The sequence below is a fragment of the Eubalaena glacialis genome, chromosome 15 (genome assembly GCF_028564815.1).
Source record: "Eubalaena glacialis isolate mEubGla1 chromosome 15, mEubGla1.1.hap2.+ XY, whole genome shotgun sequence".
NCBI classification, from domain to species: domain Eukaryota; kingdom Metazoa; phylum Chordata; class Mammalia; order Artiodactyla; family Balaenidae; genus Eubalaena; species Eubalaena glacialis.
The window spans coordinates 2,899,274-2,923,520 of NC_083730.1; the positions used below are offsets into that span (position 1 = coordinate 2,899,274).

Below are 24,247 nucleotides of genomic sequence, written 5' to 3' on the forward strand. Positions count from 1 at the left end.
TCATCAATGAAACAGAATGATGATGACACGGCTACAGTGTGTGCAAGCCAGTGAAGGAGGCCAGTCACAAGGACCAGACTCTTATGATTCCATTTATGGGAAGTGCCCAGAATAGGCAAATCTACAGACAGAGAGTGGATCAGGGGTTGCCAGGGGCTGGGGGAGACCTGCAGGGGTGGGGTGGATCTGGGGTCGAGGGAGGGACTTGGGGAGTGACTGCTAACTGCTAATGGGACAAGGGTTCTTCTCAGGTGATGAACTGTTCTAAAATTAGATATGGTGATGGTTGTACAGCTCTGCAAATATACTAAAGACCATTAAATTGCACACTTTAAATACGTGGGTGAACTTTACGATATATAAATTATATCTCAGTAACCTTGTAAAAAAATATATATATAAAGAACATTTGTTTAAAAATAGACATACAGTTTTGCTATACCATACAAAACTACTTTGAGTCTTATTGCCACGCCAGCACACCTTTATCAACTGACTGTGAGTCTGAGACAGAGGGAGAGAATGGATGTGGTGAGGGTGATGCAGGGGGTGAGTGCAGAGACCACGTTCAACCTAAAGGAACCAACACTGTACTGCAAATGCTGGCTCCATACTAAGAATACAACTTGAACTGCTACAATCAAAGCTGATTCTAAGCGTATTTCACACATCATCAAAACACTCACTCAAAACCATGAATATGAAGACTCCCCATCAATGCACAATGCTAAAGGGGTAAGGGGTCACACGACCATGAAGAACATGGCCCATGTCGTTGGGACCCTGCAGCTGAAGGTGAAGGCTGCTGCCTAATGTCCTCAGGGGACTGACACAAGCTGAGCTCCAACAGGGAAGACAAAGAGCTGAGGAGCAGGCGGGGAGATGAAAAACAGGGCAAGATGGCACTGTGAACACTCCCTCCATCAGAGAACTTCAGGTGCGCTTCTGACTGGAAAGACACTACCCAAGGCAGATGGGGAAACAAAGGCAACGGGGTAGAATATGGGGTATATGGGGCGGAAAATAAATTTACAAAGTCATCTAGAGTCTAGAAAAAAGAGAGCTTAAATTAAGATTCTTTACTTTCCACAGGCAATTTTTTAAAAAGTGAAATAATATTTTAGGTATCTCCATCCATCAGTCCAATTTTCTTACACAAACGTGGGATGGATTGAAAAGTTCCTATGTACCCTAATAAAGCATCATGTCCACTGCCCCCCTTACATAGGGGAGTTAGTTGAATATTGCTACCTTCAAATAGCAGTTACTGCTGCACTTTTATGTGTCTGTGGCTGGCTTTGGCCCCCACTCTGATTAGACAGTTGGTACCCAGTGTTGGTACCCAATTTTGAAAAATTAATCAAATTTGTCAATCAAAATTAATAAATTCACATTTCCTTATTTTATTAATCAAGAACAAATACAACTGCTGGCCAGAAATTCTGATACAACTGAATCAGTGCTGGCTCAATAAATTCATATATTCCCAACTAAAGCTAAGACATTTGAGACTCTTAGCTCATACAGGTTTATCAAGGGGAAATTACAATTCCTTTTTGTTTTGAAACGACAACACTGTAGAAGAGATCAGCAGTTGTCGGGGGAAGGGGAAGCAGATGTGGCTAAAAGGGCGACCCGAGGGATCCTTGTGGGGATGGGCGTGTTCTGCGTCCTGACTCTGCCAACGACAACACCTGGAGGGTGCGGTGCCCTGGTCTTACAAGATGCTACCACTGGGGAAACTGGGTAGGGGGTCCACGGGATCTGTGTCATTTCTTATCATTGCCTGAGAATCCACAATTATCTCAAAATAAAAAAGCTTAATTAAAAAAAAATTCTGAATACGATGTGATTTACTAGCTTACGGTTGGTGTTTCAAAGGCTAATATTAAGTATTCTTAATGCAAATGCCCTGATTCAAAAATCAAGTGCCTAATAAAATAAATACTCAACAATTAGCTATACTTACAGAAATGATGACCTGAATCCGCTAAAATGGCATCATCTAGAAGTCACTTATTTTTGGTTTGCATTATTACTTGCAGTCTGTTTCTTTGCTATATTTCATTTACACTGAGGTGGAAATTGTAATAATTCTCATTCCCTAAGTGCACAAGAATTTTGTAGACCCCTGAGCACTGGCTGAGAGGAGCAGGGTTCCCCCTCAACTGCTCAGGGGGCCCAGGCTGCAGAGTCAAAATCGCCTGGGAGGGAGCGTTCTGGTCGGCCGGGACAGAAGCCCCTCATGTGCAGTGTCCCACGTGTTCCCTGGGGAAAGGGCCGGGCATGCTGGCAGGGGACCTCACAGGGCGTGAGCCCAGAGCGAGCAGAGGACACACCACCGTTCTACAAAGGGAAAGAGCGAGGACCTAGAAGAGCTAACCCATCTTCCCGCAGTCAAAACAGCCAGCACGCACCTGTGGCAGGATCAGAAGAGACCCTGCTCTGGATGCCACAGCCGTCAGCGTTTCCCTGCACAGTGAGAGCCCAGAGCGGAGACGAAGCTCCAGCCAGGAGAGCAGGTGAGCGTCTACTCCGCTGCCCAGCCTGCCTCTTCACAGCCAGGGACACGCACAGCCGGGCACACGCACAGCCAGCGACACACACAGCCGGGCACACGCACAGCCAGGGACACGCACAGCCGGGCACACGTACAGCCGGCGACACGCACAGCCAGGGACACGCACAGCCGGGCACACACATAGCCGGGCACACACACAGCCAGCGACACGCACAGCGAGACACGCACAGCCGGCGACACGCACAGCCAGGGACACGCACAGCCAGGCACACGCACAGACAGGGACCAGCAGACAGGTCCGCTGTCGAAACTCCGACAGCGCTTTACTACAGGGATTTGTCACTGTAATTAATCATCCTTTCTCATGAGTTTTCTAATTAAGCTCTGAAAGGTTTTTCGGCATCTTAAGCTCAATGCGTTATCTAAAATGTACACCCTTCTATCCAGCACATCTACTGCAGGGATTCATCCAAGAACATAAGTGATAAAGAGCATACGAATTTCCACCCTACTAATAACAAAACCCTGGATGCAACGTAGTGCCCCTCAGTAAACTCATCTATAAGACGAACGGTGGTACAGTCATTACAAACGTCTGCACTGCTAAAATCATTGATGGGAAGATATTCACAGTATGATTAACGAGAGGGGGAAAAGTTTACACTACACGATATACACGTGAGCTCATTTCTGTAAAAGTTAGAAAATACGCATCTGTACGTATGCATAGAAAGGTTTAGGAGGGTATACACGCTCAAACGTTAAGTGGAGTTCCGTTTGGGTAGGGATTTTTTAAAATGCTTTTCTGTATTGTCTGCATTTTCTTGTACTCCCCACTTTGCATTTAACAAATTACTTTTTCAATTTAATCAGAAAAAACCACTTCAGCTTTGAAAGAGTGTATTCAGAACACACACTCAGGAAAGCGATAAGTTCAGTTCCCCGGGACGACCCCGTGGGGCGGGGGGAACACAGGAACCCACCTGAGAAGCGATGTTGAGCGTGACCGTGTCCAGCCCCCCGGAGAGCAAACCCTGAGTGTCAGCCAGGGTCAGCGTGACGCTGGCCTCTCCCCCCACTCCCGATGAGGACATGACCAGGTTCTGGGCAGATGTGGCAGACGGGGACATGGGTGTCGTCAAAGGCAGGCTTCCAGCTGTGGCATTAAGTTCTACAGAAAAGGCAAAACGGGAAAGTAGGTAAGTCCAATGTTATTCGCACGGGAAGACAGTTTTCATAAAGGAACAAATCTGTCATAATCGGCATTCACATTGCCTAAGCTTGTGAAAGTGCATCAAGGAAATCACAGTATCTTTGATTCCAACGTTATGGCAAGGCTTTTGTAAATATCTACATGTCCTTACACGTAAATGTACTCTGCTTCTGAAGTGTAAACAGAGAAAAAAGCCGTGAAAGAGAGTGAAAAAGTGACCCTAAGGCCCAGTCACCGCTGCCAGTGCAGAAGGAGACTCAGACAAGAATTTCCAGGACACTGTCCTCATCCAGGACCAGAGACCAGCCTGGAGAGAAGAATGAAACGGGACCCACTGAGCGACGACCAGCTCCACAGTGTAACATCTGACAACTCTGCTTACATTCACCTATTCTGAAACACAGGCAATCAAAATCAACCTCATGCAATCCTTTAAATACTAATTTATCCTGCAGGACACCTTAATTTTCTTTGGAGAACAAAACAAAACACTATAATATTTTCCCCTTGTAGCTAATGATATAACAGAAAGGAAGACATCTGGGACAGATTGGGCAAAGAAAGGAAGGCCTTCTCTTCCACAAAACTGAAACTCATGCACCTACTGGAAAACGAATGGGCTTAGCATGGTATTATCAAAGTCCTGTGGCGGGCACCAACAAAACACATTTTTAAGTTTTTACTTGTAAGCATAACACACATGCACATGCACGTGTACACACACACACACACACACACACAATTCTCACAAGCTGTCCTTCCATTCATCTAGCAAACGTGACTTATCACCCACTTGCGTCAGCCACGGTGCCAGGTGCTAGCGACCCCAAGATGACACCTGAAGCAGAAATTCCGAACACTAGTCCCTAATTAGGTCTGAACACAAAACACCACGAGACTCCCGCGGTCCTCTGCTGAGACCTGGGTCTGCCCGAGTCGGGCACAGGGAACCAGGCTACTTACTTGTAACTGGCGTCCTCCACAGATCCACACTCCCGGAGTCCCACACTGTGCTGCACACACCTGGAACCTTCAAAAGCAGTACAACCATTAGGAGGCTGGGAGTCTCCGCTCTGAAGCAGCCACGCGGCTCCCGAGAACCTCGCCAGCCCCCCCTCGCTCGCGTCTGCACAGCGCGCGTGCCCGGCCGCCAGGACGGGAGGGGAGTGTGGATCTGCGGAGGTACCCGGGCCACCTCCTCACCAGGCATCCCCTCCACACACCCGAACTCTCGCAAACGCATGCAGGTGTGACTCTATCGGGAGGGGTGAAGATGAACAAGAAGGACCCTGCAGGACCTGGCGAGGAGCAGCTACACGAGCCGCCGTCCAATCAGAATCCCTAAGGAGAGGATGGGGTCGGCCGGCAGGGCGCCGGGCTGAGAGAAGCGCGGTGGTGTGAGGGCCACGTTGGCAAAGAGCACAGCCACAAGCTGGCAGGGCTCACCCCGGAGTAGCCACCAGGACTCCAGACCTCACCACAACTCCTGCAACTAAGGGGCCGCAGATCTTCTCCCCTTCCAACCAGCGAACTGCGTCCGACGTTCTGAGGATGCTTAAGGTAGTGGAAGGTTCCAGGACGAGCAGCACACGGAACGCAAAGAGAGAACAGAAGCCTGCGAGTTCACTAACCGAGGGGAACCCTGACACAAAGTTCAGAGAAAAGGTTGAACAACTTCACGGAAGGCCAGAGCTCATGTTTCAACTCAAACAGTGTGGTGAAGCAACCTTTAATAATGTTCTTAATTCAAGAGACTTCCCACAAGAAGGATGATCCTAGTTCAGGCAGAACTAGTCTCAACATGGTTGAAAAGAACCTGTGTTTAAAAATTTTCTTACGCATGCAATTAAATGATTAAAATAATTAAAAGCTGTAATTATACTTAATATAGAGCTCTTAGCCATATGAAAGTATTTGCTTAAAGCTCTAGAAGCCATAATTTAAAATTCAAATTAAATACTCTTAACAGGAAAATTAAGATTCAATACTGAAGTAAAGACTGTAGACTCTTACTTTTAGTTCCCACTTATTTTTTCTTATTTCTTCTATTCCCCTAGGACACATCACAGCCATCTAAGCCCTACTTCACTTCATGACTCTAACTCAAAAAGAGTAACCTTTAAAGGATAAACAAGTTCTGTACGTTCATCAAACCCACTCTGTTTTCAGTCTTTGTTGGGATAAGTTTTCATAGCCTCTAAGAAAACTTAATGATAATTTTGGAGGGTTTCATAACAAGTTGACAAGGTGCGAGATCACTTTTTTCTTGAGATTAACAAAAAAGTGGTGAGAGGAGGCGGGGAGTCGGGATCGGGAAAGATGCCCTGACTGGCCTCACCCCCAGGCAGAGTGGGAATAGCGTCTGATTTTAAAGTGCATCCACAGGCGGGGACCGTTAACATTTCTGAGCTGTTGGGAAATAAGTAACTGATTGTACTTAAATCTAGGAGAAATGGAGGCCAAAATAACCTCACAAAGAACTAGCAAACAAAAAATTGATCTTTTCTCTCACTGAAAGCAGAACTCAATTTATTCATCAAAATTATCTTAAAAAGGGACTCAGATGACAATGAAAACATGGCGACCCAAAACCTATGGGATGCAGCAAAAGCAGTTCCAAGAGGGAAGTCTGTAGCAACACAATCCTACCTCAAGAAACAAGAAACATCTCAAACAAACAACCTAAACTTACACCTAAAGGAATTAGAGAAAGAAGAACAAAAAAACCCCCAAAGTTAGCAGAAGGAAAGAAATCACAAAGATCAGATCAGAAATAAACGAAAAAGAAATCAAGGAAACAATAGCAAAGATCAATAAAACTAAAAGCTGATTCTTTGAGAAGATAAACAAAATTGATAAACCATTAGCCAGACTCATCAAGAAAAAAAGGGAGAAGACTCAAATCAACAGAATTAGAAAAGAAAAAGCAGAAGTAACAACTGACACTGCGGAAATACAAAGGATCATGAGAGATTACTACAAGCAACTCTATGCCAATAAAATGGACAACCTGGAAGAAATGCACACATTCTTAGAAAAGCACAACCTTCCGAGACTGAACCAGGAAGAAATAGAAAATATAAACAGACCAATCACAAGCACTGAAATTGAAACTGTGATTAAAAATCTTCCACCAAACAAAAGCCCAGGACCAGATGGCTTCACAGGCAAATTCTATCAAACATGTAGAGAAGAGCTAACACCTATCCTTCTCAAACTCTTCCAAAATATAGCAGAGGGAGGAACACTCCCAAACTCATTCTACGAGGCCACCATCACCCTGATACCAAAACCAGACAAAGATGTCACAAAGAAAGAAAACTACAGGCCAATATCACTGATGAACATAGATGCAAAAATCCTCCACAAAATACTAGCAAACAGAATCCAACAGCACACCAAAAGGATCATACACCATGATCAAGTGGGGTTTATCCCAGCAATGCAAGGATTCTTCAATATATGCAAATCAATCAATGTGATACACCATATTAACAAATTGAAGGAGAAAAACCATATGATCATCTCAATAGATGCAGAAAAAGCTTTCGACAAAATTCAACACCCATTGATGATAAAACCTCTCCAGAAAGTAGGCATAGAGGGAACTTACCTCAACATAATAAAGGCCGTATATGACAAACTCACAGCCAACATCATTCTTAATGGTGAAAAACTGAAACCATCTCCACTGAGATCAGGAACAAGACGAGGTTGCCCACCCTCACCACTATTATTCAACATAGTTTTGGAAGTTTTAGCCACAGCCATCAGAGATGAAAAAGAAATCAAAGGAATCCAAATCGGAAAAGAAGAAGTAAAGCTGTCACTGTTTGCAGATGACATGATACTATACATAGAGAATCCTAAAGACGCTACCAAAAAACTACTAGAGCTAATCAATGAATTTTGTAAAGTAGCAGGATACAAAATTAATGCACAGAAATCTCTTGCATTCCTACACACCAATGATGAAAAATCTGAAAGAGAAATTAAGGAAACACTCCCATTTACCACTGCCACAAAAAGAATAAAATACCTAGGAATAAACCTACCCAAGGAGACAAAAGACCTGTATGCAGAAAACTATAAGACACTGATCAAAGAAATTAAAGATGATACAAACAGATGGAGAGATATACCATGTCCTTGGATGGGAAGAATCAACATTGTGAAAATGACTATACTACCCAAAGCAATCTACAGATTCTGTGCAATCCCTATCAAACTACCGATGGCATTTTTCACAGAACTAGAACAAAAAACTGCACAATTTGTATGGAAACACAAAAGACCCCGAAGAGCCAAAGCAATCTCGAGAAAGAAAAACGGAGCTGGAGGAATCAGACTCCCTGACTTCAGGATATACTACAAAGCTACAGTAATCAAGACAGTATGGTACTGGCACAAAAACAGAAATACAGATCAGTGGAACAGGATAGGAAGCCCAGAGATAAACCCACGCACATATGGTCACTTTACCTTTGATAAAGGAGGCAAGAATATACAATGGAGAAAAGACAGCCTCTTCAATAAGTGGTGCTGGGAAAACTGGACAGCTACATGTAAAAGAATGAAATTAGAACACTCCCTAACACCATACACAAAAATAAACTCAAAATGGATTAAAGACCTAAACATAAGGCCAGACACTATAAAACTCTTAGAGGAAAACCTAGGCAGAACACTCTATGACATAAATCACAGCAAGATCCTTATTGACCCACCTCCTAGAGAAATGGAACCTAATGAAACTTCAAAGCTTTTGCACAGCAAAGGAAACCATAAACAAGACGAAAAGACAACCCTCAGAATGGGAGAAAATATTTGCAAACGAAGCAACTGACAAAGGACTAATCTCCAAAATTTACAAGCAGCTCATGCAGCTCAATATCAAAAAAACAAACAACCCAATCCAAAAAATGGGCAGAAGACCTAAATAGACATTTCTTCAAAGATATACAGACAGCTAACAAACACATGAAAGAATGCTCAACATCACTAATCATTAGAGAAATGCAAATCAAAACTATAATGAGGTATCACCTCACACCAGTCAGAATGGCCATAATGAAAAAATCTACAAACAGTATGGAGGTTCCTTAAAAAAATAAAAATAGAACTACCATATGACCCAGCAATCCCACTACTGGGCATATACCCTGAGAAAACCATAATTCAAAAAGAGTCATGTACCACAATGTTCACTGCAGCTCTATTTACAACAGCCAGGACATGGAAGCAACCTAAGTGTCCATCGACAGATGAATGGATAAAGAAGATGTGGCACATATATATAATGGAATATTACTCAGCCATAAAAAGAAACGAAACTGAGTTATTGGTAGTGAGGTGGATGGACCCAGACATCCACAGACAGACCTCTGTCTATCACAGAGAGTGAAGTAAGTCAGAAAGAGAAAAAATACCGTATGCTAATACATATATATGGAATCTAAAAAAAAAAAAAAAAAAAGGTTCTGAAGAACCTAGGGGCAGGACAGGAATAAAGATGCAGATGTAGAGAATGGACCTGAGGACACGGGGAGGAGGGAAGGGTAAGCTGGGACGAAGTGAGAGAGTGGCATGGACTTATATATACTACCAAATGTAAAATAGATAGCTAGTGGGAAGCAGCCGCATAGCCCAGGGAGATCAGCTCGGTGCTTTGTGACCACCTAGAGGGGTGGGATAGGGAGGGTGGGAGGGAGACGCAAGAGGGAGGAGGTATGGGGATATATGTATATGTACAGCTGACTCACTCTGTTATACAGCAGAAACTAACACACCATTGTAAAGCAATTATACTCCAATAAAGATGTTTAAAAATAAATAAATAAATAAATAAAGTATTCCAAAATCAAAAAAACAGAGGGACTCAGGTAAGAACAAAAAGACAATGTTAAATTCCTTAAAAAGCTGTGCTAAATTTCAAGCCTCTACTAATAATAACTTTCTGCCTCTGAAAGGGTACTTATAGCATACTTGCCCATTTTCTAGGAAAACCCTTTGTCATGGGTGTTACCTGGATCGGATCTGGAAATGGCCTTCAAACCCATATCACACACCTGAACAAAAGCACATGTTTTCGTTCTGGATGTGAAATTCTGACTCATCGGGGCACATCGATTTATTTGTAAATCCCTAAATGGTAACAGCCTACCTCCAACTAAGGCGCAAAGAGCCCAAAAGCTGCCCTAGAAGCTGCAGCCCCCCACATCCTGCTCACACAGAGAGTTAACGACGACAACCACGCACACAGTCACCATGCTCTGATCAAGGGCCTGCAACATGACTTTTACGGGGTGACACCGAAAGTTTGTATTTTGGTGCTCATCTTAGAAGAGGCATGTTCAGTCTCAAAGTCATTTCAATTTCAGTTCTTATTGGTGTAGCCTGAAGCTCGGCCTGGGGCTGACTGATTCTAAGATAAATGTTGCCCACTAAGATGCAATCTCTTGACAATAGGATATAGATGAAATCAGCCACCTAATTATAACTAGCACTAGTGGAATACGCAAACCTCTCTAAAAACATCTGCCTAGAGTCAAGGACCGAGTGGTTCAGTGTATGAAGAACCGTTTCCTATATTCAGGGTTATTCAAAGACCCCAAAGGTATCTGAGATGGTAATACAACTGAGTTGCTAATATAAAATTAATCCTGTATTTATAATAACTGATACTACATTATTAAACAAATGTTCTTTAATTATGAGCACATCCTTTATTTTCTAATATCATCAAACTCCTGAAAAAAAATTTTTTTAATAAGGTACCAAATTAAGCTAAAGTGGCGTCAAAAAAGAAAACAAGAGAAAAGTTCTCAGCTGGCTCTACAACAATAAGTCTAAAGAGAAAAAAAAAAATTATATCAGAAGAAAGGGGCATGCATGTTGTTTTTAAAGAAACATCAGTGCATGGCATACAGGAGCCCTGTACACAACTGACCGCTCTTCCCCTGCCCGTGAGACCATCACTCTGTATCTGTGGAGGCAGATGTACAAGGTGGAACACCTAATGTCTGACTCACAGAAGACAGAGGTTTAACGAAATACAGGCGGCCAGAACAGAGCCCTCTGCGTTCCTGGGCTCTCCCTCCATCCCCTTCTCCATTCTGATCAGAACATCATCAACTTTAAGTAATCTGCTGTACCAGCGAACGTCCAGGGTCACCGAGTAGTGCAAAACACCCCTCCATTTAAAGGGAAACACCTAAAACTCTCCTTGTCCTTCCGTCGATTTGCCCAGGATTCACTACAGACATGAAGCAGGGCTTCCAAGGAGACGTAAGATTCCACCACCTACAGCCAGTTTACTCCTCAGGGAAGCAGGAGGCGGGGAGAGCCTGACCTCTCAACATTCCAGGACAGAGATCCCCACCAGAGCGTGACACCACTCATTCGGGCCAAACACAAGAGACACATCTTCACGTCGCAACACGCACCGTGCACCACGCAGGGTGGCAGAGGTGATCAGAACCCTAGAGGTGATAAGAAAGAACGCAGTGTCTAGTCCTTTACAAAAAGACACAAACTAAGACTTTCAGGAAACAGCTGCAGAAACAAGTTTGCTATGTAACTTGAGTAGTACATGATATACTGTAGATGTCTTACCTATTACAGGCTAAATTATAACCTGAAAGTACTAGCTTTCACAGCCAATTAGAATATAAAACAAAGTTCCCCTTAATTGCAAACAAAACAAAAAGACTCTCATTTCAAATTAATAAGTAAAAGAATTCAGTTCTGGGATACAATTTTCTTAGAGCCCCAAGATTAAACAAGCAAACCGACACAGGAGGGACAGAGTTAAGACCAAAGTAGAGACAGGAAAACACGGAGAGCAGTGGTACAGTGGAAACGATCATCGGCCAGAAGTCCAGATTTTGGATCTGCCCAGATCCGCCAACACGAGATTCCAACAAGGCTCTTAACCACCTGGGTGTCAGTTTACCCTTTAGCAAAGGAGAGGGGTGGACAGAAAGTCCCTCAGGGTCCTGAGTGGAACCTGACTGTGTGCAGCTGCCTCAGCTCACCGCCTGCTTCAGTTCAGCAAGTCCCCACCCTGCAGCACCGGCAGCTCCATCGAGCCCTCGCTCGCGGGGGAGAAATGCCCCCCCACGGCCAGAGCTCCCGCCTCGGGAGGCCGCCCCGACCGGGTCAACCCCCCACCCCGGAGACGTGCTCCCTGGACGCCCTTCTCCCCTTTATGTATCGCTACTGCCGTAATTCTACACTGACTTACGGGTTCTTCAATGAACGTCTGCTCTATTCGTTTCTAGGATCCAAAATGCAAGGGGACCATAGTTGCCTTGTTCAACATTACACACCCAGATTTAGTATACTTCTTACCATATAGTATGCACCACAATCTTTTGTGAATAGAAGAATTACTGGATAAGAAAGTATTTCAATTAAGCACGAAAAAAAGTCTAGCTGGGGGTACAAACATATCTAAAGATTAAATTTTTTTTCTCAAAAAATGATATACAGAGTTGGAAAATAAAGAGGGCTAAGAAAGTAATGAAATCTCTACAAGGTAAGGAAAACAGGTATGTCATCCTCAACTGTTAATGTTTACTTATGAAGCTGTGACTTATTTTACTGGAGCTCTTTTACTTTTATTTTTTATTAAAGCCTGTATTTCAAAACCTTAGTAAGATGCCTTCTTTTAATTCTGCCATCCTACATTCAGCTGGCGCCCAAACATTCCCACCGCAGGGCACAAAGTAACGAGCCAGAGGCACTTTCAGCCTGGGTGACACGGGGACAGCTTTGTGACTTGCAGACATACACAATGCCTTGCATATTTGAATAAGATTATTTACCTTTGTTCTTTAGAAGGTGGAAACAACCTTAAAAGGTTAATAACACTCGAGAGAGCTCTGTGTCCTAGAATTATACATAAGCCACTAATCATCACAGAATCACATCAAACGTATTAGAACATGCAGTTGACACACTCGTCACGTGAGAAGACAGGTGACTTCTCTCCGCTGACCAGGTGCAGAGCCCTATAACTATGAAACGTTATGGAGCCTCTCGTGGCTCGATCATTAGCTGCATACCTGAAGCGTTTAATGTTGCACTCTGTGAGAGAAGTTGATCATTGCTTATGGTCAAGGTGGCACCCGTAGATTGATTATTGATTGCAGGTGCTGATAATCTTATGCTTCCGTTCAGTTCACTACTTCCATTAGAACTGTGCTGTATAAGATCTTGACCTAAACAGAAATTAATACTGTGATATCTGAAAGTAACACGTTAATTCACATACTGGCAAGTATGTTAAACATATAATAACATCCTTTAAAAGTGAAAAGATATTTCATTTTTAATACTATTTAAAGAGAAAAAAAAATGAAAATAAGACCAAGAAATACATTTCCCAAAATGAAACTATTTGTTCACACTTTTTAAGCTATAAAGTTTTTAAGTGCTTCTTAAGAGTTCTACTTTAACTCAGCATTTAGGCACTTAGAGCTACACACTTTGTTGAATTAAATTTAAACCGAATTGGAAATACTTCCAAACATGGTGGACTCCCAGCTGCAGCATCGAGGGGCACGAGGGAGGGTACCAAGGCCTCCCTTGCGGCAGCAGTGGCCGCTACAGGTCTCCTGCAGGAGGGTCACTGCCCCACAGCGTTCTGGACGCGCACAGCAGGCTCAAACACGCCGTGATGTTTGTACTCCCACCGAGAGACATGGGCTTCTGTCAGCTTCATTAGCTTGTAACCTTTACATTACAGCATAATTGTACAAGGTAATCAGATAGTATGGAAACAGAGGAACATGAAAATTAAAAACCCGAGCTGTTTCAATGAAAACCAAAAGACAAAAGGATGCTGCACTCAGCTTCATGATCACCAACACCCTCATGCCACGCTAGAGAAACAGAACTGGGGAATGAGGCTGTGCAACAGGGGTGGAAGTGTGGGCAAAATAAAACGTGCAGAACTCCTACCAGCAGAGCAGACCCATTTTCAAAGACCTGCGGATAAATGCTCAAAATCGTGTAGGCATCGTTTTTCTGACTCTCTGCTTGATGTGGCTTTTTATTAATAACTAGACTAAAGACATCAGGTAAGAGGACTTTTACTGTACAAGATAACTGGGGGAGACTGAGGACTCTCCTCACCTTTTACCCAATGTCTAACTTTTTTCCCAAACAGCTTATGAATTGCTAAAGGTCTGTACACCTTAATTGAAGTAATATTTGCACTCTAGCATTCATAAGCATTTATAATTCTGTGCATTCATGGAAAAAAGAGCATTCTACAAAATAACCGAAAATTTCTATAGCATAGCTAGATGCTTTCCACAGGTGACCACAAATTAAAAGTTTTTCTAGACTTCTCAGAATGGGATAAGAAAATGTTGAGTTAGGAGTCCCCACAGCCAATTCTCATTACACACAATAATGAGAAGTGAAGGAATAAGAAATCTTAAGCCCAGAGTTTGGGCAACCCTTATTTCATCAACTGACAAAGATTTCTCCTAGGATAACCCTTTTAAGCTATTTTTTTTTTAATTGCAGTTATATTCACCTAATACACTAAAAATTAACAATAAAATAACTAAATGATCGATAATAGGAAAACACAGGAGAAACAGAAGTACAAGCCACAAACACAAAAACACATTTGCCGAACTATAAACAAGAATCCCACATTATGTGCTTTTTGTGTAGGACTAGCACAACCCCTCAAATATTGAGATTACGCAAAAAAAGTTAATTCGATCAACAAAACAGCTTTCTGAAAATAACTCTTCCATGCTTCCAACATTAAAATTCAAATATATATATATATATAAATACACATATATTAAATAAAAAAGAAGAAAGTTAGTGAATTAGATAAAATTCAAAGCTAATTTCTGCTGCCTGTTAGCATCTAAAAACCACCGCGTGTCATTGAGAAGCAAAGCTCCATCCAGGAATAGTTCCTCAAACTTCTCACGTAAATTGAAAGGAATAAAGACACCCCTTAAGAAAGAAAGCTTTTGGTTTTCTTCTCAATAACTACGCTTTCTTTTCCAATAATGGTTTTTGCAGAAATCTCAGGCAACAGAAGTAATAACTACACAGACCGCTCACACGGCTATCAGCCCAGTGTTCCAGCCGCCGCCATACCGTGTCTCCAGGGAGGTTATTTTGACCCCAGCAAAATGTTTTTCTTTTCTTTTTTTTTTTAAATAAACCAACAGTCTCATAAGGTTGTTGTGAGACTTAAATGAGTTACTATTTGTCAGTCACTAGAATAGGACCTGGTGCACTGCCAGGGTCAGAAAGACTGTCGCTGAATTTCAGAACCACTCAGTTAACATGAAGAGCTCACAGCTAAGAGCCGCGTGGGCAAAGCGCACCTGTGAAATATGCTTCAAGCTAACTCAGATGAGAACATATTGTGAGAATTAATGCTCTATAAGGGGAAGAACTGACCGTGAACATCACAGGCCTGGAACAGGAAACACATTAGCTGGTGACTCACACGGAGGATCAGCTTGCCAACCTCGGTGGCCTGAGCTGCCAAAGGGTGTCTTCCACCCACTTATCTAGTTGTCGATGTTCTACCATAATTTTCTACATAATCTGAGAAGAATTCTGAAAAGGTCAGGGGGGTAGGTATCTGTAATCTCCTAGTGTAACCACTTACACCGATTCAACTCCTTTAGCTCAAAGGAGCATGGTAAGAATTATGAAGCCATGGTTTTCTACTCTTGGCTAAACAAAATATATTTGACAAAGCTAACTGGCTCAAACTGGACGCGCCATGAGGAACCACCACGTTTAATCCCTGGTATCAGATGGGAACTGCAGGATATCATTCTCACTAAACTGGAGTTTCTCACATAAATTACAAACACTTCCTGAGGCACTGGATTTAGGCAAAGCTCAGTCTTGCAGGAAAAAGATACAAAAAAGAGTTACCTAAACTGCAGGTGAAAGGATTTAAAAAATTTTAAGACTAACCGGAGATGGTCAGGGTAATTTCCTGCGGCGACCCCGAGGACGACGCAGCGGTGGGCCCAGCAGCCTGCGCCAGCACCTGGCTCAGGCTCGAGTTGTTAATGGTCAGGGTGATCTCGTGGGGGCCACTGGAGGTGGACACCAGGCCTTGTGATGTCATCACCTGAGAGAGGTCTTGCGTCCCTGGTCATCGTTATAAAACAGAACAAAGCTGGGCTTAAAAAAATAATCATTTCCTCCTTTTTCATATTAAAATATTTTAGTGCAACTGTTACTTTAAAAAGAGAAGGATTCAAAATACAGTGTCATCTCTAATTCCTTCATCTAAAATGATTTAAAAACAAACAAACAAACAAACAAAAAGCCTTATGATGAAATAGGAAGCCGGTTCCATGAATGTAATAATCTCTGTGCATATACTGACTAAACATCACTTATCGTCAGAAAAGCTTACTTTATTCTTAGGACATTTATTCGTTAAGCTTTATAAAGAGAAGAAAACAGCATGCCAGTGTCCCCAAACCAAATCTGTGACTGTCAGCAGCGAGCCGAAACTCCAGCTGTCACACTCAACCGAAGCGGCAGCTCTCACCACTGCTGCTGGTGGTCAGCACGGAATCCTGCTCCGAGAGCGGGCCTATGGTCAGGTTGGCAGACGTCACCGTGGGCTGCAAGGACAGGCCTGAGATGGGCTGGAGGACCACGCTGGCCGGTACTGTACTGTCTGGTGTCTGAAGGGAGCTGTGCTGCGGGGCCAGGCCAGGCTCCGAGGTCGGCTGCGGAGCAAGCAGGTTACCCTGCTGTAGTGTCTGCTGCAGGACGCTTGGGTCAATCTGAAAGCACAGAGGTTGTTGTGATGGAAATTTCACGCTGAGTGTGACTCAAACCACCTGAAAACACAGAAAAGCCTGGCGGGCGTCGCACCTGTAGCGTGATGTTATTAATGCTGGAAGCGTCGATCCCAGAGATTTGAACACTGGGCGCAACCAAGTTAGCAGCCAACTGTAACTGTATGCCCTCGAGGGTGGCCAGGCTCCCATCTGTCAAAGACACTGTCCAGTCGCCACCAGCTGCAGAGGAAGAACAGGAATGGCTGCGTACCAGACACTTTCTCAAACAGGAAAAACGCACTGGGTTTCTAAATACAGAAGTTCTTAATACATATCGACATGACCTAGTTAACAAATACGAATGTTTACTTTACACAGGCACGTACATATCTAATTTAATCGTCACAAAACAAACCTTGTGAAATAGAAAATAATATTATCCATTTTAAACACATCAGGAAACTAGGCTCAAAGAGATCACCCTGAGTAGCCCAGGATTTAAAACAACGCTATTATTTTGTCTTATGCTTTAATCGTGCCATGGGTCAAGAAACTGAAAGAAAGCCACTTAAGATGTCCAGTAGCTATTAACAGTTGCTACGTTAGTTGTGAGTGCACAAAAAACCCAACTGACTAAAATTTAATGCTTTTCAAATACTGTGTGACCCAAGAGCAATTGGATAACTCTCGTATATGAAAATCAAGGTTCACGGGTAGCTATAAATTACGTCTCGCTATTAAGTTTGTGAGAATACTAAAAAGGAAACAGGTTTAAGCCCAACAAACTAAACAAAGAGCTGAAGTGTGAAATGCAGAAGTGACGTTAGAAAGAATGGGAAACGGAAAGGCAGCTGCGTCTGGAAGTCAGGACTTCAACCTCCCGCGGCCCTGCGGGAAACCCTCAGGAAGGGCAGTGTCCTGAGGCTGAAGGTCACGCCCCCAGTCCCGGCATCGACAGCCCTGGTGCCTGTCAGCCCTACTCACCGGACACGGAGGCGGGAAGGACGGCCTGGCCCAGCAGGCCCTGCTGCAGCAGACTCTGGTCCAGCTGCCCCGCCAGCACGGGGCTGTTCATGATGAACACGCTGGGGTCGGAGGAGGGCGGAGGGGGCGCGCTCACGGGCTGCGGCCCTTCCGGCGGCCCCCGGGGCCCGGGCTTCCTGGCTTTCTTGGGGTCCGGTTTGTAGTGAAACTGCATGTGAGTCTTCCTCCGCCCAGACGTGCGGAAACGCAGCTCACAGTGGGGACACTTGAACGGCTTTGCTCCTGTGTGCAAACGCATGTGGACCTTCAGGCTCCCCTTGGTGGAGAAGGCGTTGCTGCAGACGTGGCAGCTGAAGAGCTTCTGACCTGGGAGAAGGAGCCGAGCGTCAGCGGGCCGGCCGAGCGCTCGCCCCCATCGGCCATCGGCCTGGCTGCCACCGCGCTGCGTCCACCGACCCCCGCGCTCCCCGGGGCCCCTCGCTCCGGAGGGCCAGTGGCTGGAAAACTTAAAAGTAAGCGAAGTTCACTGTCGAGGATCCGAATTCAGTCTTTCCACGACACAGAGGCACACCGAGCCCTGCCGTAAGCGGGGGCCCGCCCTGCATCTCGGGCTCCGCTCCCTCCCTGATTTTACGAAGCGTGAGCTCATGCCTCACAGGTCTTCTCCTCTGACAAAGGGGCGCCCGAGCCGCCGGCACAGGTGGAAGCCGCCTGGCAGACTGCACTCCGGGTGCACGTGCCCAGCTCCTGGGGCGTCAAGTCCTCTAACACACACGTGCCGCGGGTGGGAAGAAGGCCAGGCAGGCGGGGCTGGGCGCGGCATCAGAGCCCCGACCCTGCCCTGGAGCCTCTGCAAGGAGAGAGCCCGCCCGTCCCTGTCTCCCTCTCCTGCTCCCGGAAACCAACACGGACTGTGCCCAGGGGCGGGCTCGGCGAGTCGCCCTGGGACTGGCGGCGCCTGCTCGCCTCACACTGCTCGGGGCCTCAGAAGTCACCTGAGAGGGAGCCCTGGAAGGTGTCTTCCCAGAGACTTTCTTCCTAGTCCTGACACCCGGGAGCCGACACGGAGGCTTGGTGCGCAGGAGGCGGTCCTGAGTGTCGCCGGCACCTGCCACGTGAGCTACCACGTGAGACCCGGGACGCAAAGCCGCTAAGCGGGTCCCTCCCGACCCTCGGCAGCGCCCAGGGCTGCAGGGGAGGGTCAAGCACAGATCCTAAGGAAACAACAGAAGAACTGTCCATAGAATAGGCAGCTGAAGGACTTCGTGTATCTGTTTACTTAATTCCACACACGAACCCATCAGAAAAGAATCACAGGGCTTTACGCCTATGTGTGAAATTCCACTTGTACTCCCTTGGTCAATTCTGCTTACGGCCAAAACTTCAGAGTGTAAATTGGTTTGATAATCATAATCTTACACGTCCTAACAACGCTAACATTTACTCCGTGTTTACCAGGTGCTACTTTTACTTTTCTAGGCGATTTAAACTCCCAGCGGGGGGGAGTGGGGTGGGTGGGGTACTCGTGTTAGCCCCATTTTCCACACGAGGGATGGTCGGGTCAGAGAAGTGGCTCACAAGTGAGGACAGACTCCAACCGGGCAGAGGCCCAGGGCCCGCCTTCTCAACCACGAGGGCGCACCGTGCAGAATCAAGAAGCAAAGGTTGAGTACGTTTTACTTAGGATGATTAACCTTCAGTTCCTCACATTAGATGAAGAAAATGGCCATGAAATTTGGACGTTAATTGTTTTCCTTTATCAGATTTTCCCCCCACAGAAACAGAACTGCTACCCAGTAAGTGTAATCAGATTTGTGAAATCCCCAGTTTTCACAAAATTTCAACAAACTGAATCTCTGGCCTGAATGAGACTAAGAGTTAATCTTTCTAACACAGGTATTTAACTCTGAGTGAGACAACTTATAACACCAGATCTGAGACCTAGATCCTTTCCTTTGGTGTCAGAGATCACTTTCTCCATGTTGGGAATCACAAATCTTCTATATTCATTTCTTCATGGCTCCTGATTTTTAAGCTTCCTATCATCTTAAAAGTATGTGTGCAAAATACATAGGAACAAGTATAAAGTGCTGTCGGAAGGCATCTACCAACAGTGCAGGTGTTTGTTCTTACCTGTGTGAGTCTTCACATGGCAGTCTAGGGTAGATTTAACAGTGAAACTCTTCCCACATTCATCGCATTTATATGGCTTTTCTCCAGTGTGGATTCGAACATGCCTAGCCAGAAAGCATTTGCAATTAAGTGTCGTTCTTTTTAACTTTATACGCATTTACAAACAACTTCATGATTTAAAATTTATAGCTATCCATATAAATAAAAATTATGCGTGACTGTGTACTGAATAAATTTAGCAAAACTTTTAAGCTTCACTCTATATAAATAATACCATAAACAAATCCACAAGACAACAAAGTAATCTGCAAGACCAATGAAAACAAGGCTAACTTTCTTGAAAACCAAAGAGAATCTTACAAATCAGCAGTATGACAAGAAATATCACAGTAGAAAAACAGGCAACACACAGGCAGCGTAGAGAAGAACACACACACCCAAATGCCACATGAAAAGGTATTCCCTAGACTCAGAATTTAAAAGGAGCACGTTAAAATGACAAGCCACCCCTTTCCTATCAGTCTGATGATGACCCACCGTCGGCTGGGTGGCCTGGGAGCAGGTGTTCAGAGGCTGGGGGATGTAAGCGGCACAGCCCTCGGAGGCCAGTGGGTGTGTCCATCAGCACTGACCCCGGGCACCCACACAGGTGCACACAGAGCACAGGACAGTGGGGCTGGCCTAGTGATTCCACACTGAAAACTAGGCAGTCATCAACAGGGGTCTGGGATGCCCACACGACAGAACAAGACGTCGCCGTGAAGGATGAAAGAGGTGGGCGGGTACTGACAAAGTTGTCTGAGACCCCACGATATGTAAAAATTAAACCAAGACCAGAACTGCAGAAGTTAATGCTGACGTATGTGTAGACATTTCTGAAAAAACACACAGAAGAAATTGCTGATAGCGCTTGTCTCTGGGGAGGGGAAGGCTCTCCCTTCATCGCCTCCTCCGCTGTTTTCGGTCCTGGTTCGCTTCACCAGGACACCTGTCCAGTACACAGTGGGGGCAGCTGAGCCTTGAACGATTGTTAAATGAAGGACAGAAGGAGAAGGCAGCTGGGCTGCCAGGCGCAGCAGGCCTCTCGTTTCCAGGAGCACCTGCCGCCTCGCCCCCTCACGGAGGGTGCAGGCATCAGCAGTCCTGCCTCCGGGGCTCACCTCCTGGCCCGGCTGGCTGCTCGTCAGCACCACCCGCCGGCCACGCGCTGCAGGCCTTCACAGCGGCGAGAGGACGCCCCCGGGGCTGCCCAGCACGACGCCCTCATCCACGATTCGCACCCCTGCCTCCCGCTGGGGCCCTGGCCCTCCTCACAGCCAGCGCGCTGCTCCCCTGTGGCCCCCGCCCGGTCCTCTCCGTAGTTGAAGGTTCCAGCGTCTCACTCCCGGCCTCGGAGTCACGCTGTCATCTTCTTAGCTCGTTCCTCCTCCCCACCCACCGGGACACGACGCCGTTTCGGCCCCGCGACCCAGCTCCGGCCGGCCGTGCCCACGGCCCCTCGCCCGTCTACCCGTCCCTCTCTCGCTGGCACACGCCCCTTCCAGCCCGGCAGGAACACAAGGGCAGGGGTTGCTGGCTGCGCTCACGCGGTGAGCACTTCCAGCCTAGCAGCCTCTCGGCGGCCTGCCTGCCCTCCGGTCACGTGCAGGGCTCTGTGCGACAGAGGGGCAGGAAGAAGCCCGTTTGGCTTTCCGAAGCCGCCGGCTCTATTACTACCCGTCCTGAAATCCCGACGGCTCCTCCCTTCAGTCACCCTCTACCTCTCACCCAGCAGTTCCACCTCCTGAGGCAAAAGACGAGCCCCCCCCGGCCCCCCTGCACTGTAAACGAGACGCCTCCAAATGCTTTAAGAGAGCGCTGCACCTCGGCCTTCTTTCCTGGAGCCCGTCTGCCGGCTGCCCTCCGCCACTCCGCCAGACCGCACGTCATTCACCGCCTCGCGGCTGACGTGGCCTCGACCCCCAGCGCTCAGGCCACCTCCCCGTGTGAGCGAGCCCCGCGCCATACAGACCGGTCGCCCTGCGGGGCGGGCAGGAACCCGCTGCTGTTCTGTGCGCCTACAAGGCTGGGCTCAGCGCCGTGTCTGCCTCAGAAAATGATTTTTAATTCTCTCTTACTGCTATCACCGTCACACAGAAATAAGCACGAGCAACCCAGAGAGCAAGCAAGCTTCTAGCGAACGTGCTGAATGAGCCTCAAAGCGCACACAGGCCTGAAACCATAACTCAGGAAAGGAAGGAGCCACTCAAGAGGCACCAGGTTCAGACAGCGCAGCAAGGGCTGCAGAGGAGCGCACAGACCGCACGTCCACCCCGGGGCAGCGGGGCCTGCACCGCACCTGACCAGGTCGCTGGGCTTCTTGAAGCTCTTGGGGCAGTAGGAGCAGCAGTTGGCGTGCTTGGGCTCGGCCTCCAGCTCTGCCTGCCTGTCCTTCATCTCGCTGATGCGGTCCTTCTCGGCGGCCGACTGCACCAGCACCTGCTCTGAGACGGTGGCACTTTCCTGCGGCCGAATCTTGGCCAGCTGCGCCGTCTCCTCCTCTGTGAAGGTGATGACCTCGGGACGAGCCTTTCTAGACACATTTCTTTCAGAACTGTCTTCCTCTTCCTCCAGACCCATCTCTAAACAAAATGTAGGAAAAAGGATCAAATCCTAGTAAAAAACTAAGTTGTAACAGAACAACTAAAACTAAACATTTAACTTAAATATGGTAGGTTAAAATTAGCAACTCAATGAGGCTATATTTGGGATGGTAAAGGGTTTTTTCCCACCACTGTCTGTTGAGAAGCTGGTCAGGGTGGAAAGGCCATGCCTCGGGGGAGGGGTCACTGACAAGGGCAGATGCCGTGGCTGCCGGTCTCCTGCCAGCCCTGCCAGCAGGGCGGCAGTGGGCTCTGACAGGGTCAGTGTCCGCACGAGTCCGCAGTGTCCGTACTCATACACACAGACGTTCATTTATCAACATGGGCACAAAGTGAATTAGCGTAAGAAGATGAGCAGCCCAAAGGAAGAGACCAAACTGATAATTAGCCAACAGCCGCCAATTAAAAAGACTTACTGAAAGGAAAAAAAACACTTAAAAAATATGTATGTTTAAGTATTCTCTCAGTGAAATGTAAGGATATACTTACATCCATTAAAAAAAAGAATAAGCTGCTGTTAAAATGAAACCGAGAAGGAAAAAAAGGTTTGGCTGGGGACAGGGGATGGGGGACAGGGGGACTTTATTATTTCACAGATGGCTAAAAAATTTTTTTAAAAAACAGCAGAAACACTAAACAGCAAAACGGACGGCGGTCAGAGCCAAAACAGTGAACTAAAAACTGACGGATGGCCCTCTGAGTCGCGCCCCCACCTCAGCATGCTCACTCCGCCAGCATCAAGTGCCAAGGGCGTGGGGCGCACAGTGCTGGCCGCAGCACAGACAGGAGCCCAGGCCCCGGGTCACCGTGTAAACTATCAACAGCATAACTCACGCTGCGTATGGAACAAGGTCGTTTAAAAAATTTAAAACGCTGTGCACTGGCGCCATGTGTCAGAATATGCAAGGTGCACGTTCTGTCACCGTAATTTCACTCTGGAACTTGCTAAAAAGAAATCATCTCATAGGTACAAAAAGTATAAGCACAAAATAATCCTCCTGGGATTACTATACTTGGTGTGGGAACTGGGCCCATCAGCTCGTCTACCGTTTAAGTTAGCTTCATGGTATCTCGTGTCGATCAGATGAGAATGTGCGTGGTGAATAAGCACAGCGTCGAGGGTTAAACCCCCTGACCGCCAGCTCTTCCTGTTACACTGCAGCACTGGGCAGCCATTGTGTGTCCAGCAACAGGAAACTGTGTAATGAAACACAGTGGAATTCCATGCAGTTGTTAGAAATGATGTACATCCGTGCTAATATCAAATTCGCCTGTAATAAACACCCATGGACGACAACACTGCATTTAACGTGATTTGCTAATAGGGAATTCAGGTCCACCTACGCGGGCGTACGTGCGTGCGTGGGCGACAGCCTGCCCTGTGCGGGGATGCTGGTATTTTGGTGCCTGGTGACCAGTGAGGTAAGAAGTTTTCCTCTTCGTGCCTCCCTGAATCTTTCTTTCAAAGAGCAAATTATGATTGCTTTCATAATCAGAAAATGAAATAAGTTAATATACTGGTACAAATCACCTCTGAAATGAGTTAATCACTAAGTTTCAGCATCGGCTGATGATAAACCTGAATCAACAAAGGGACCACACCTCCTCCTTCTGCCTCTCCCGGTGCTGACCCAGCCGAGGGGACTGTCTGGTGCCTCTTCATGTGCTTTTTACAATGAACTGTGGTTCGGAAGCCCTGCTCGCAAAACGGACACTTGTAGGGCTTCATGCTCATGTGCGTGGCCGTGTGCCTGGTGAGGCTGCCGTTGGTTGTGAAGGAAGCGTTGCAGACGCTGCAGCTGAACGCCTTTTCTCCTGCGACAGCAGAGACGGGGTCAGAACACGTTCGTTACCTGAAAACCGTACGCAATCAAAGCAAAGATGCGCTCAACAAGCTGCAAAACCGAAGAGCATGAACTTGCTGTGGTCCCCAATTTTTAGGAATTGAGGG

The 24,247-nt window shown here is 46.3% G+C and overlaps 1 protein-coding gene across 5 annotated transcripts in view; it reads right to left on the reverse strand.

Annotated features, from left to right (window-relative positions):
• The window catches only part of ZNF236 (zinc finger protein 236), a 96,519-nt gene that overhangs the window by 8,585 nt on the left and 63,687 nt on the right, over positions 1–24,247 (reverse strand). For 4 of the 5 annotated variants that reach the window (XM_061169368.1, XM_061169371.1, XM_061169369.1 and 1 more), the window contains exons 18-26: positions 23,899–24,111; positions 21,993–22,275; positions 19,655–19,758; positions 17,522–17,887; positions 16,632–16,777; positions 16,300–16,540; positions 15,711–15,890; positions 12,803–12,958; positions 3,505–3,692 (exon numbers count right to left, since the gene is read on the reverse strand). In XM_061169368.1, the coding sequence (XP_061025351.1) occupies positions 3,505–3,692; positions 12,803–12,958; positions 15,711–15,890; positions 16,300–16,540; positions 16,632–16,777; positions 17,522–17,887; positions 19,655–19,758; positions 21,993–22,275; positions 23,899–24,111 (1,877 nt within the window). Of the gene's footprint in view, positions 1–3,504; positions 3,693–4,697; positions 4,765–12,802; positions 12,959–15,710; positions 15,891–16,299; positions 16,541–16,631; positions 16,778–17,521; positions 17,888–19,654; positions 19,759–21,992; positions 22,276–23,898; positions 24,112–24,247 lie in introns of those variants that run through there. The other variant, XM_061169372.1, reaches the window with a different exon arrangement.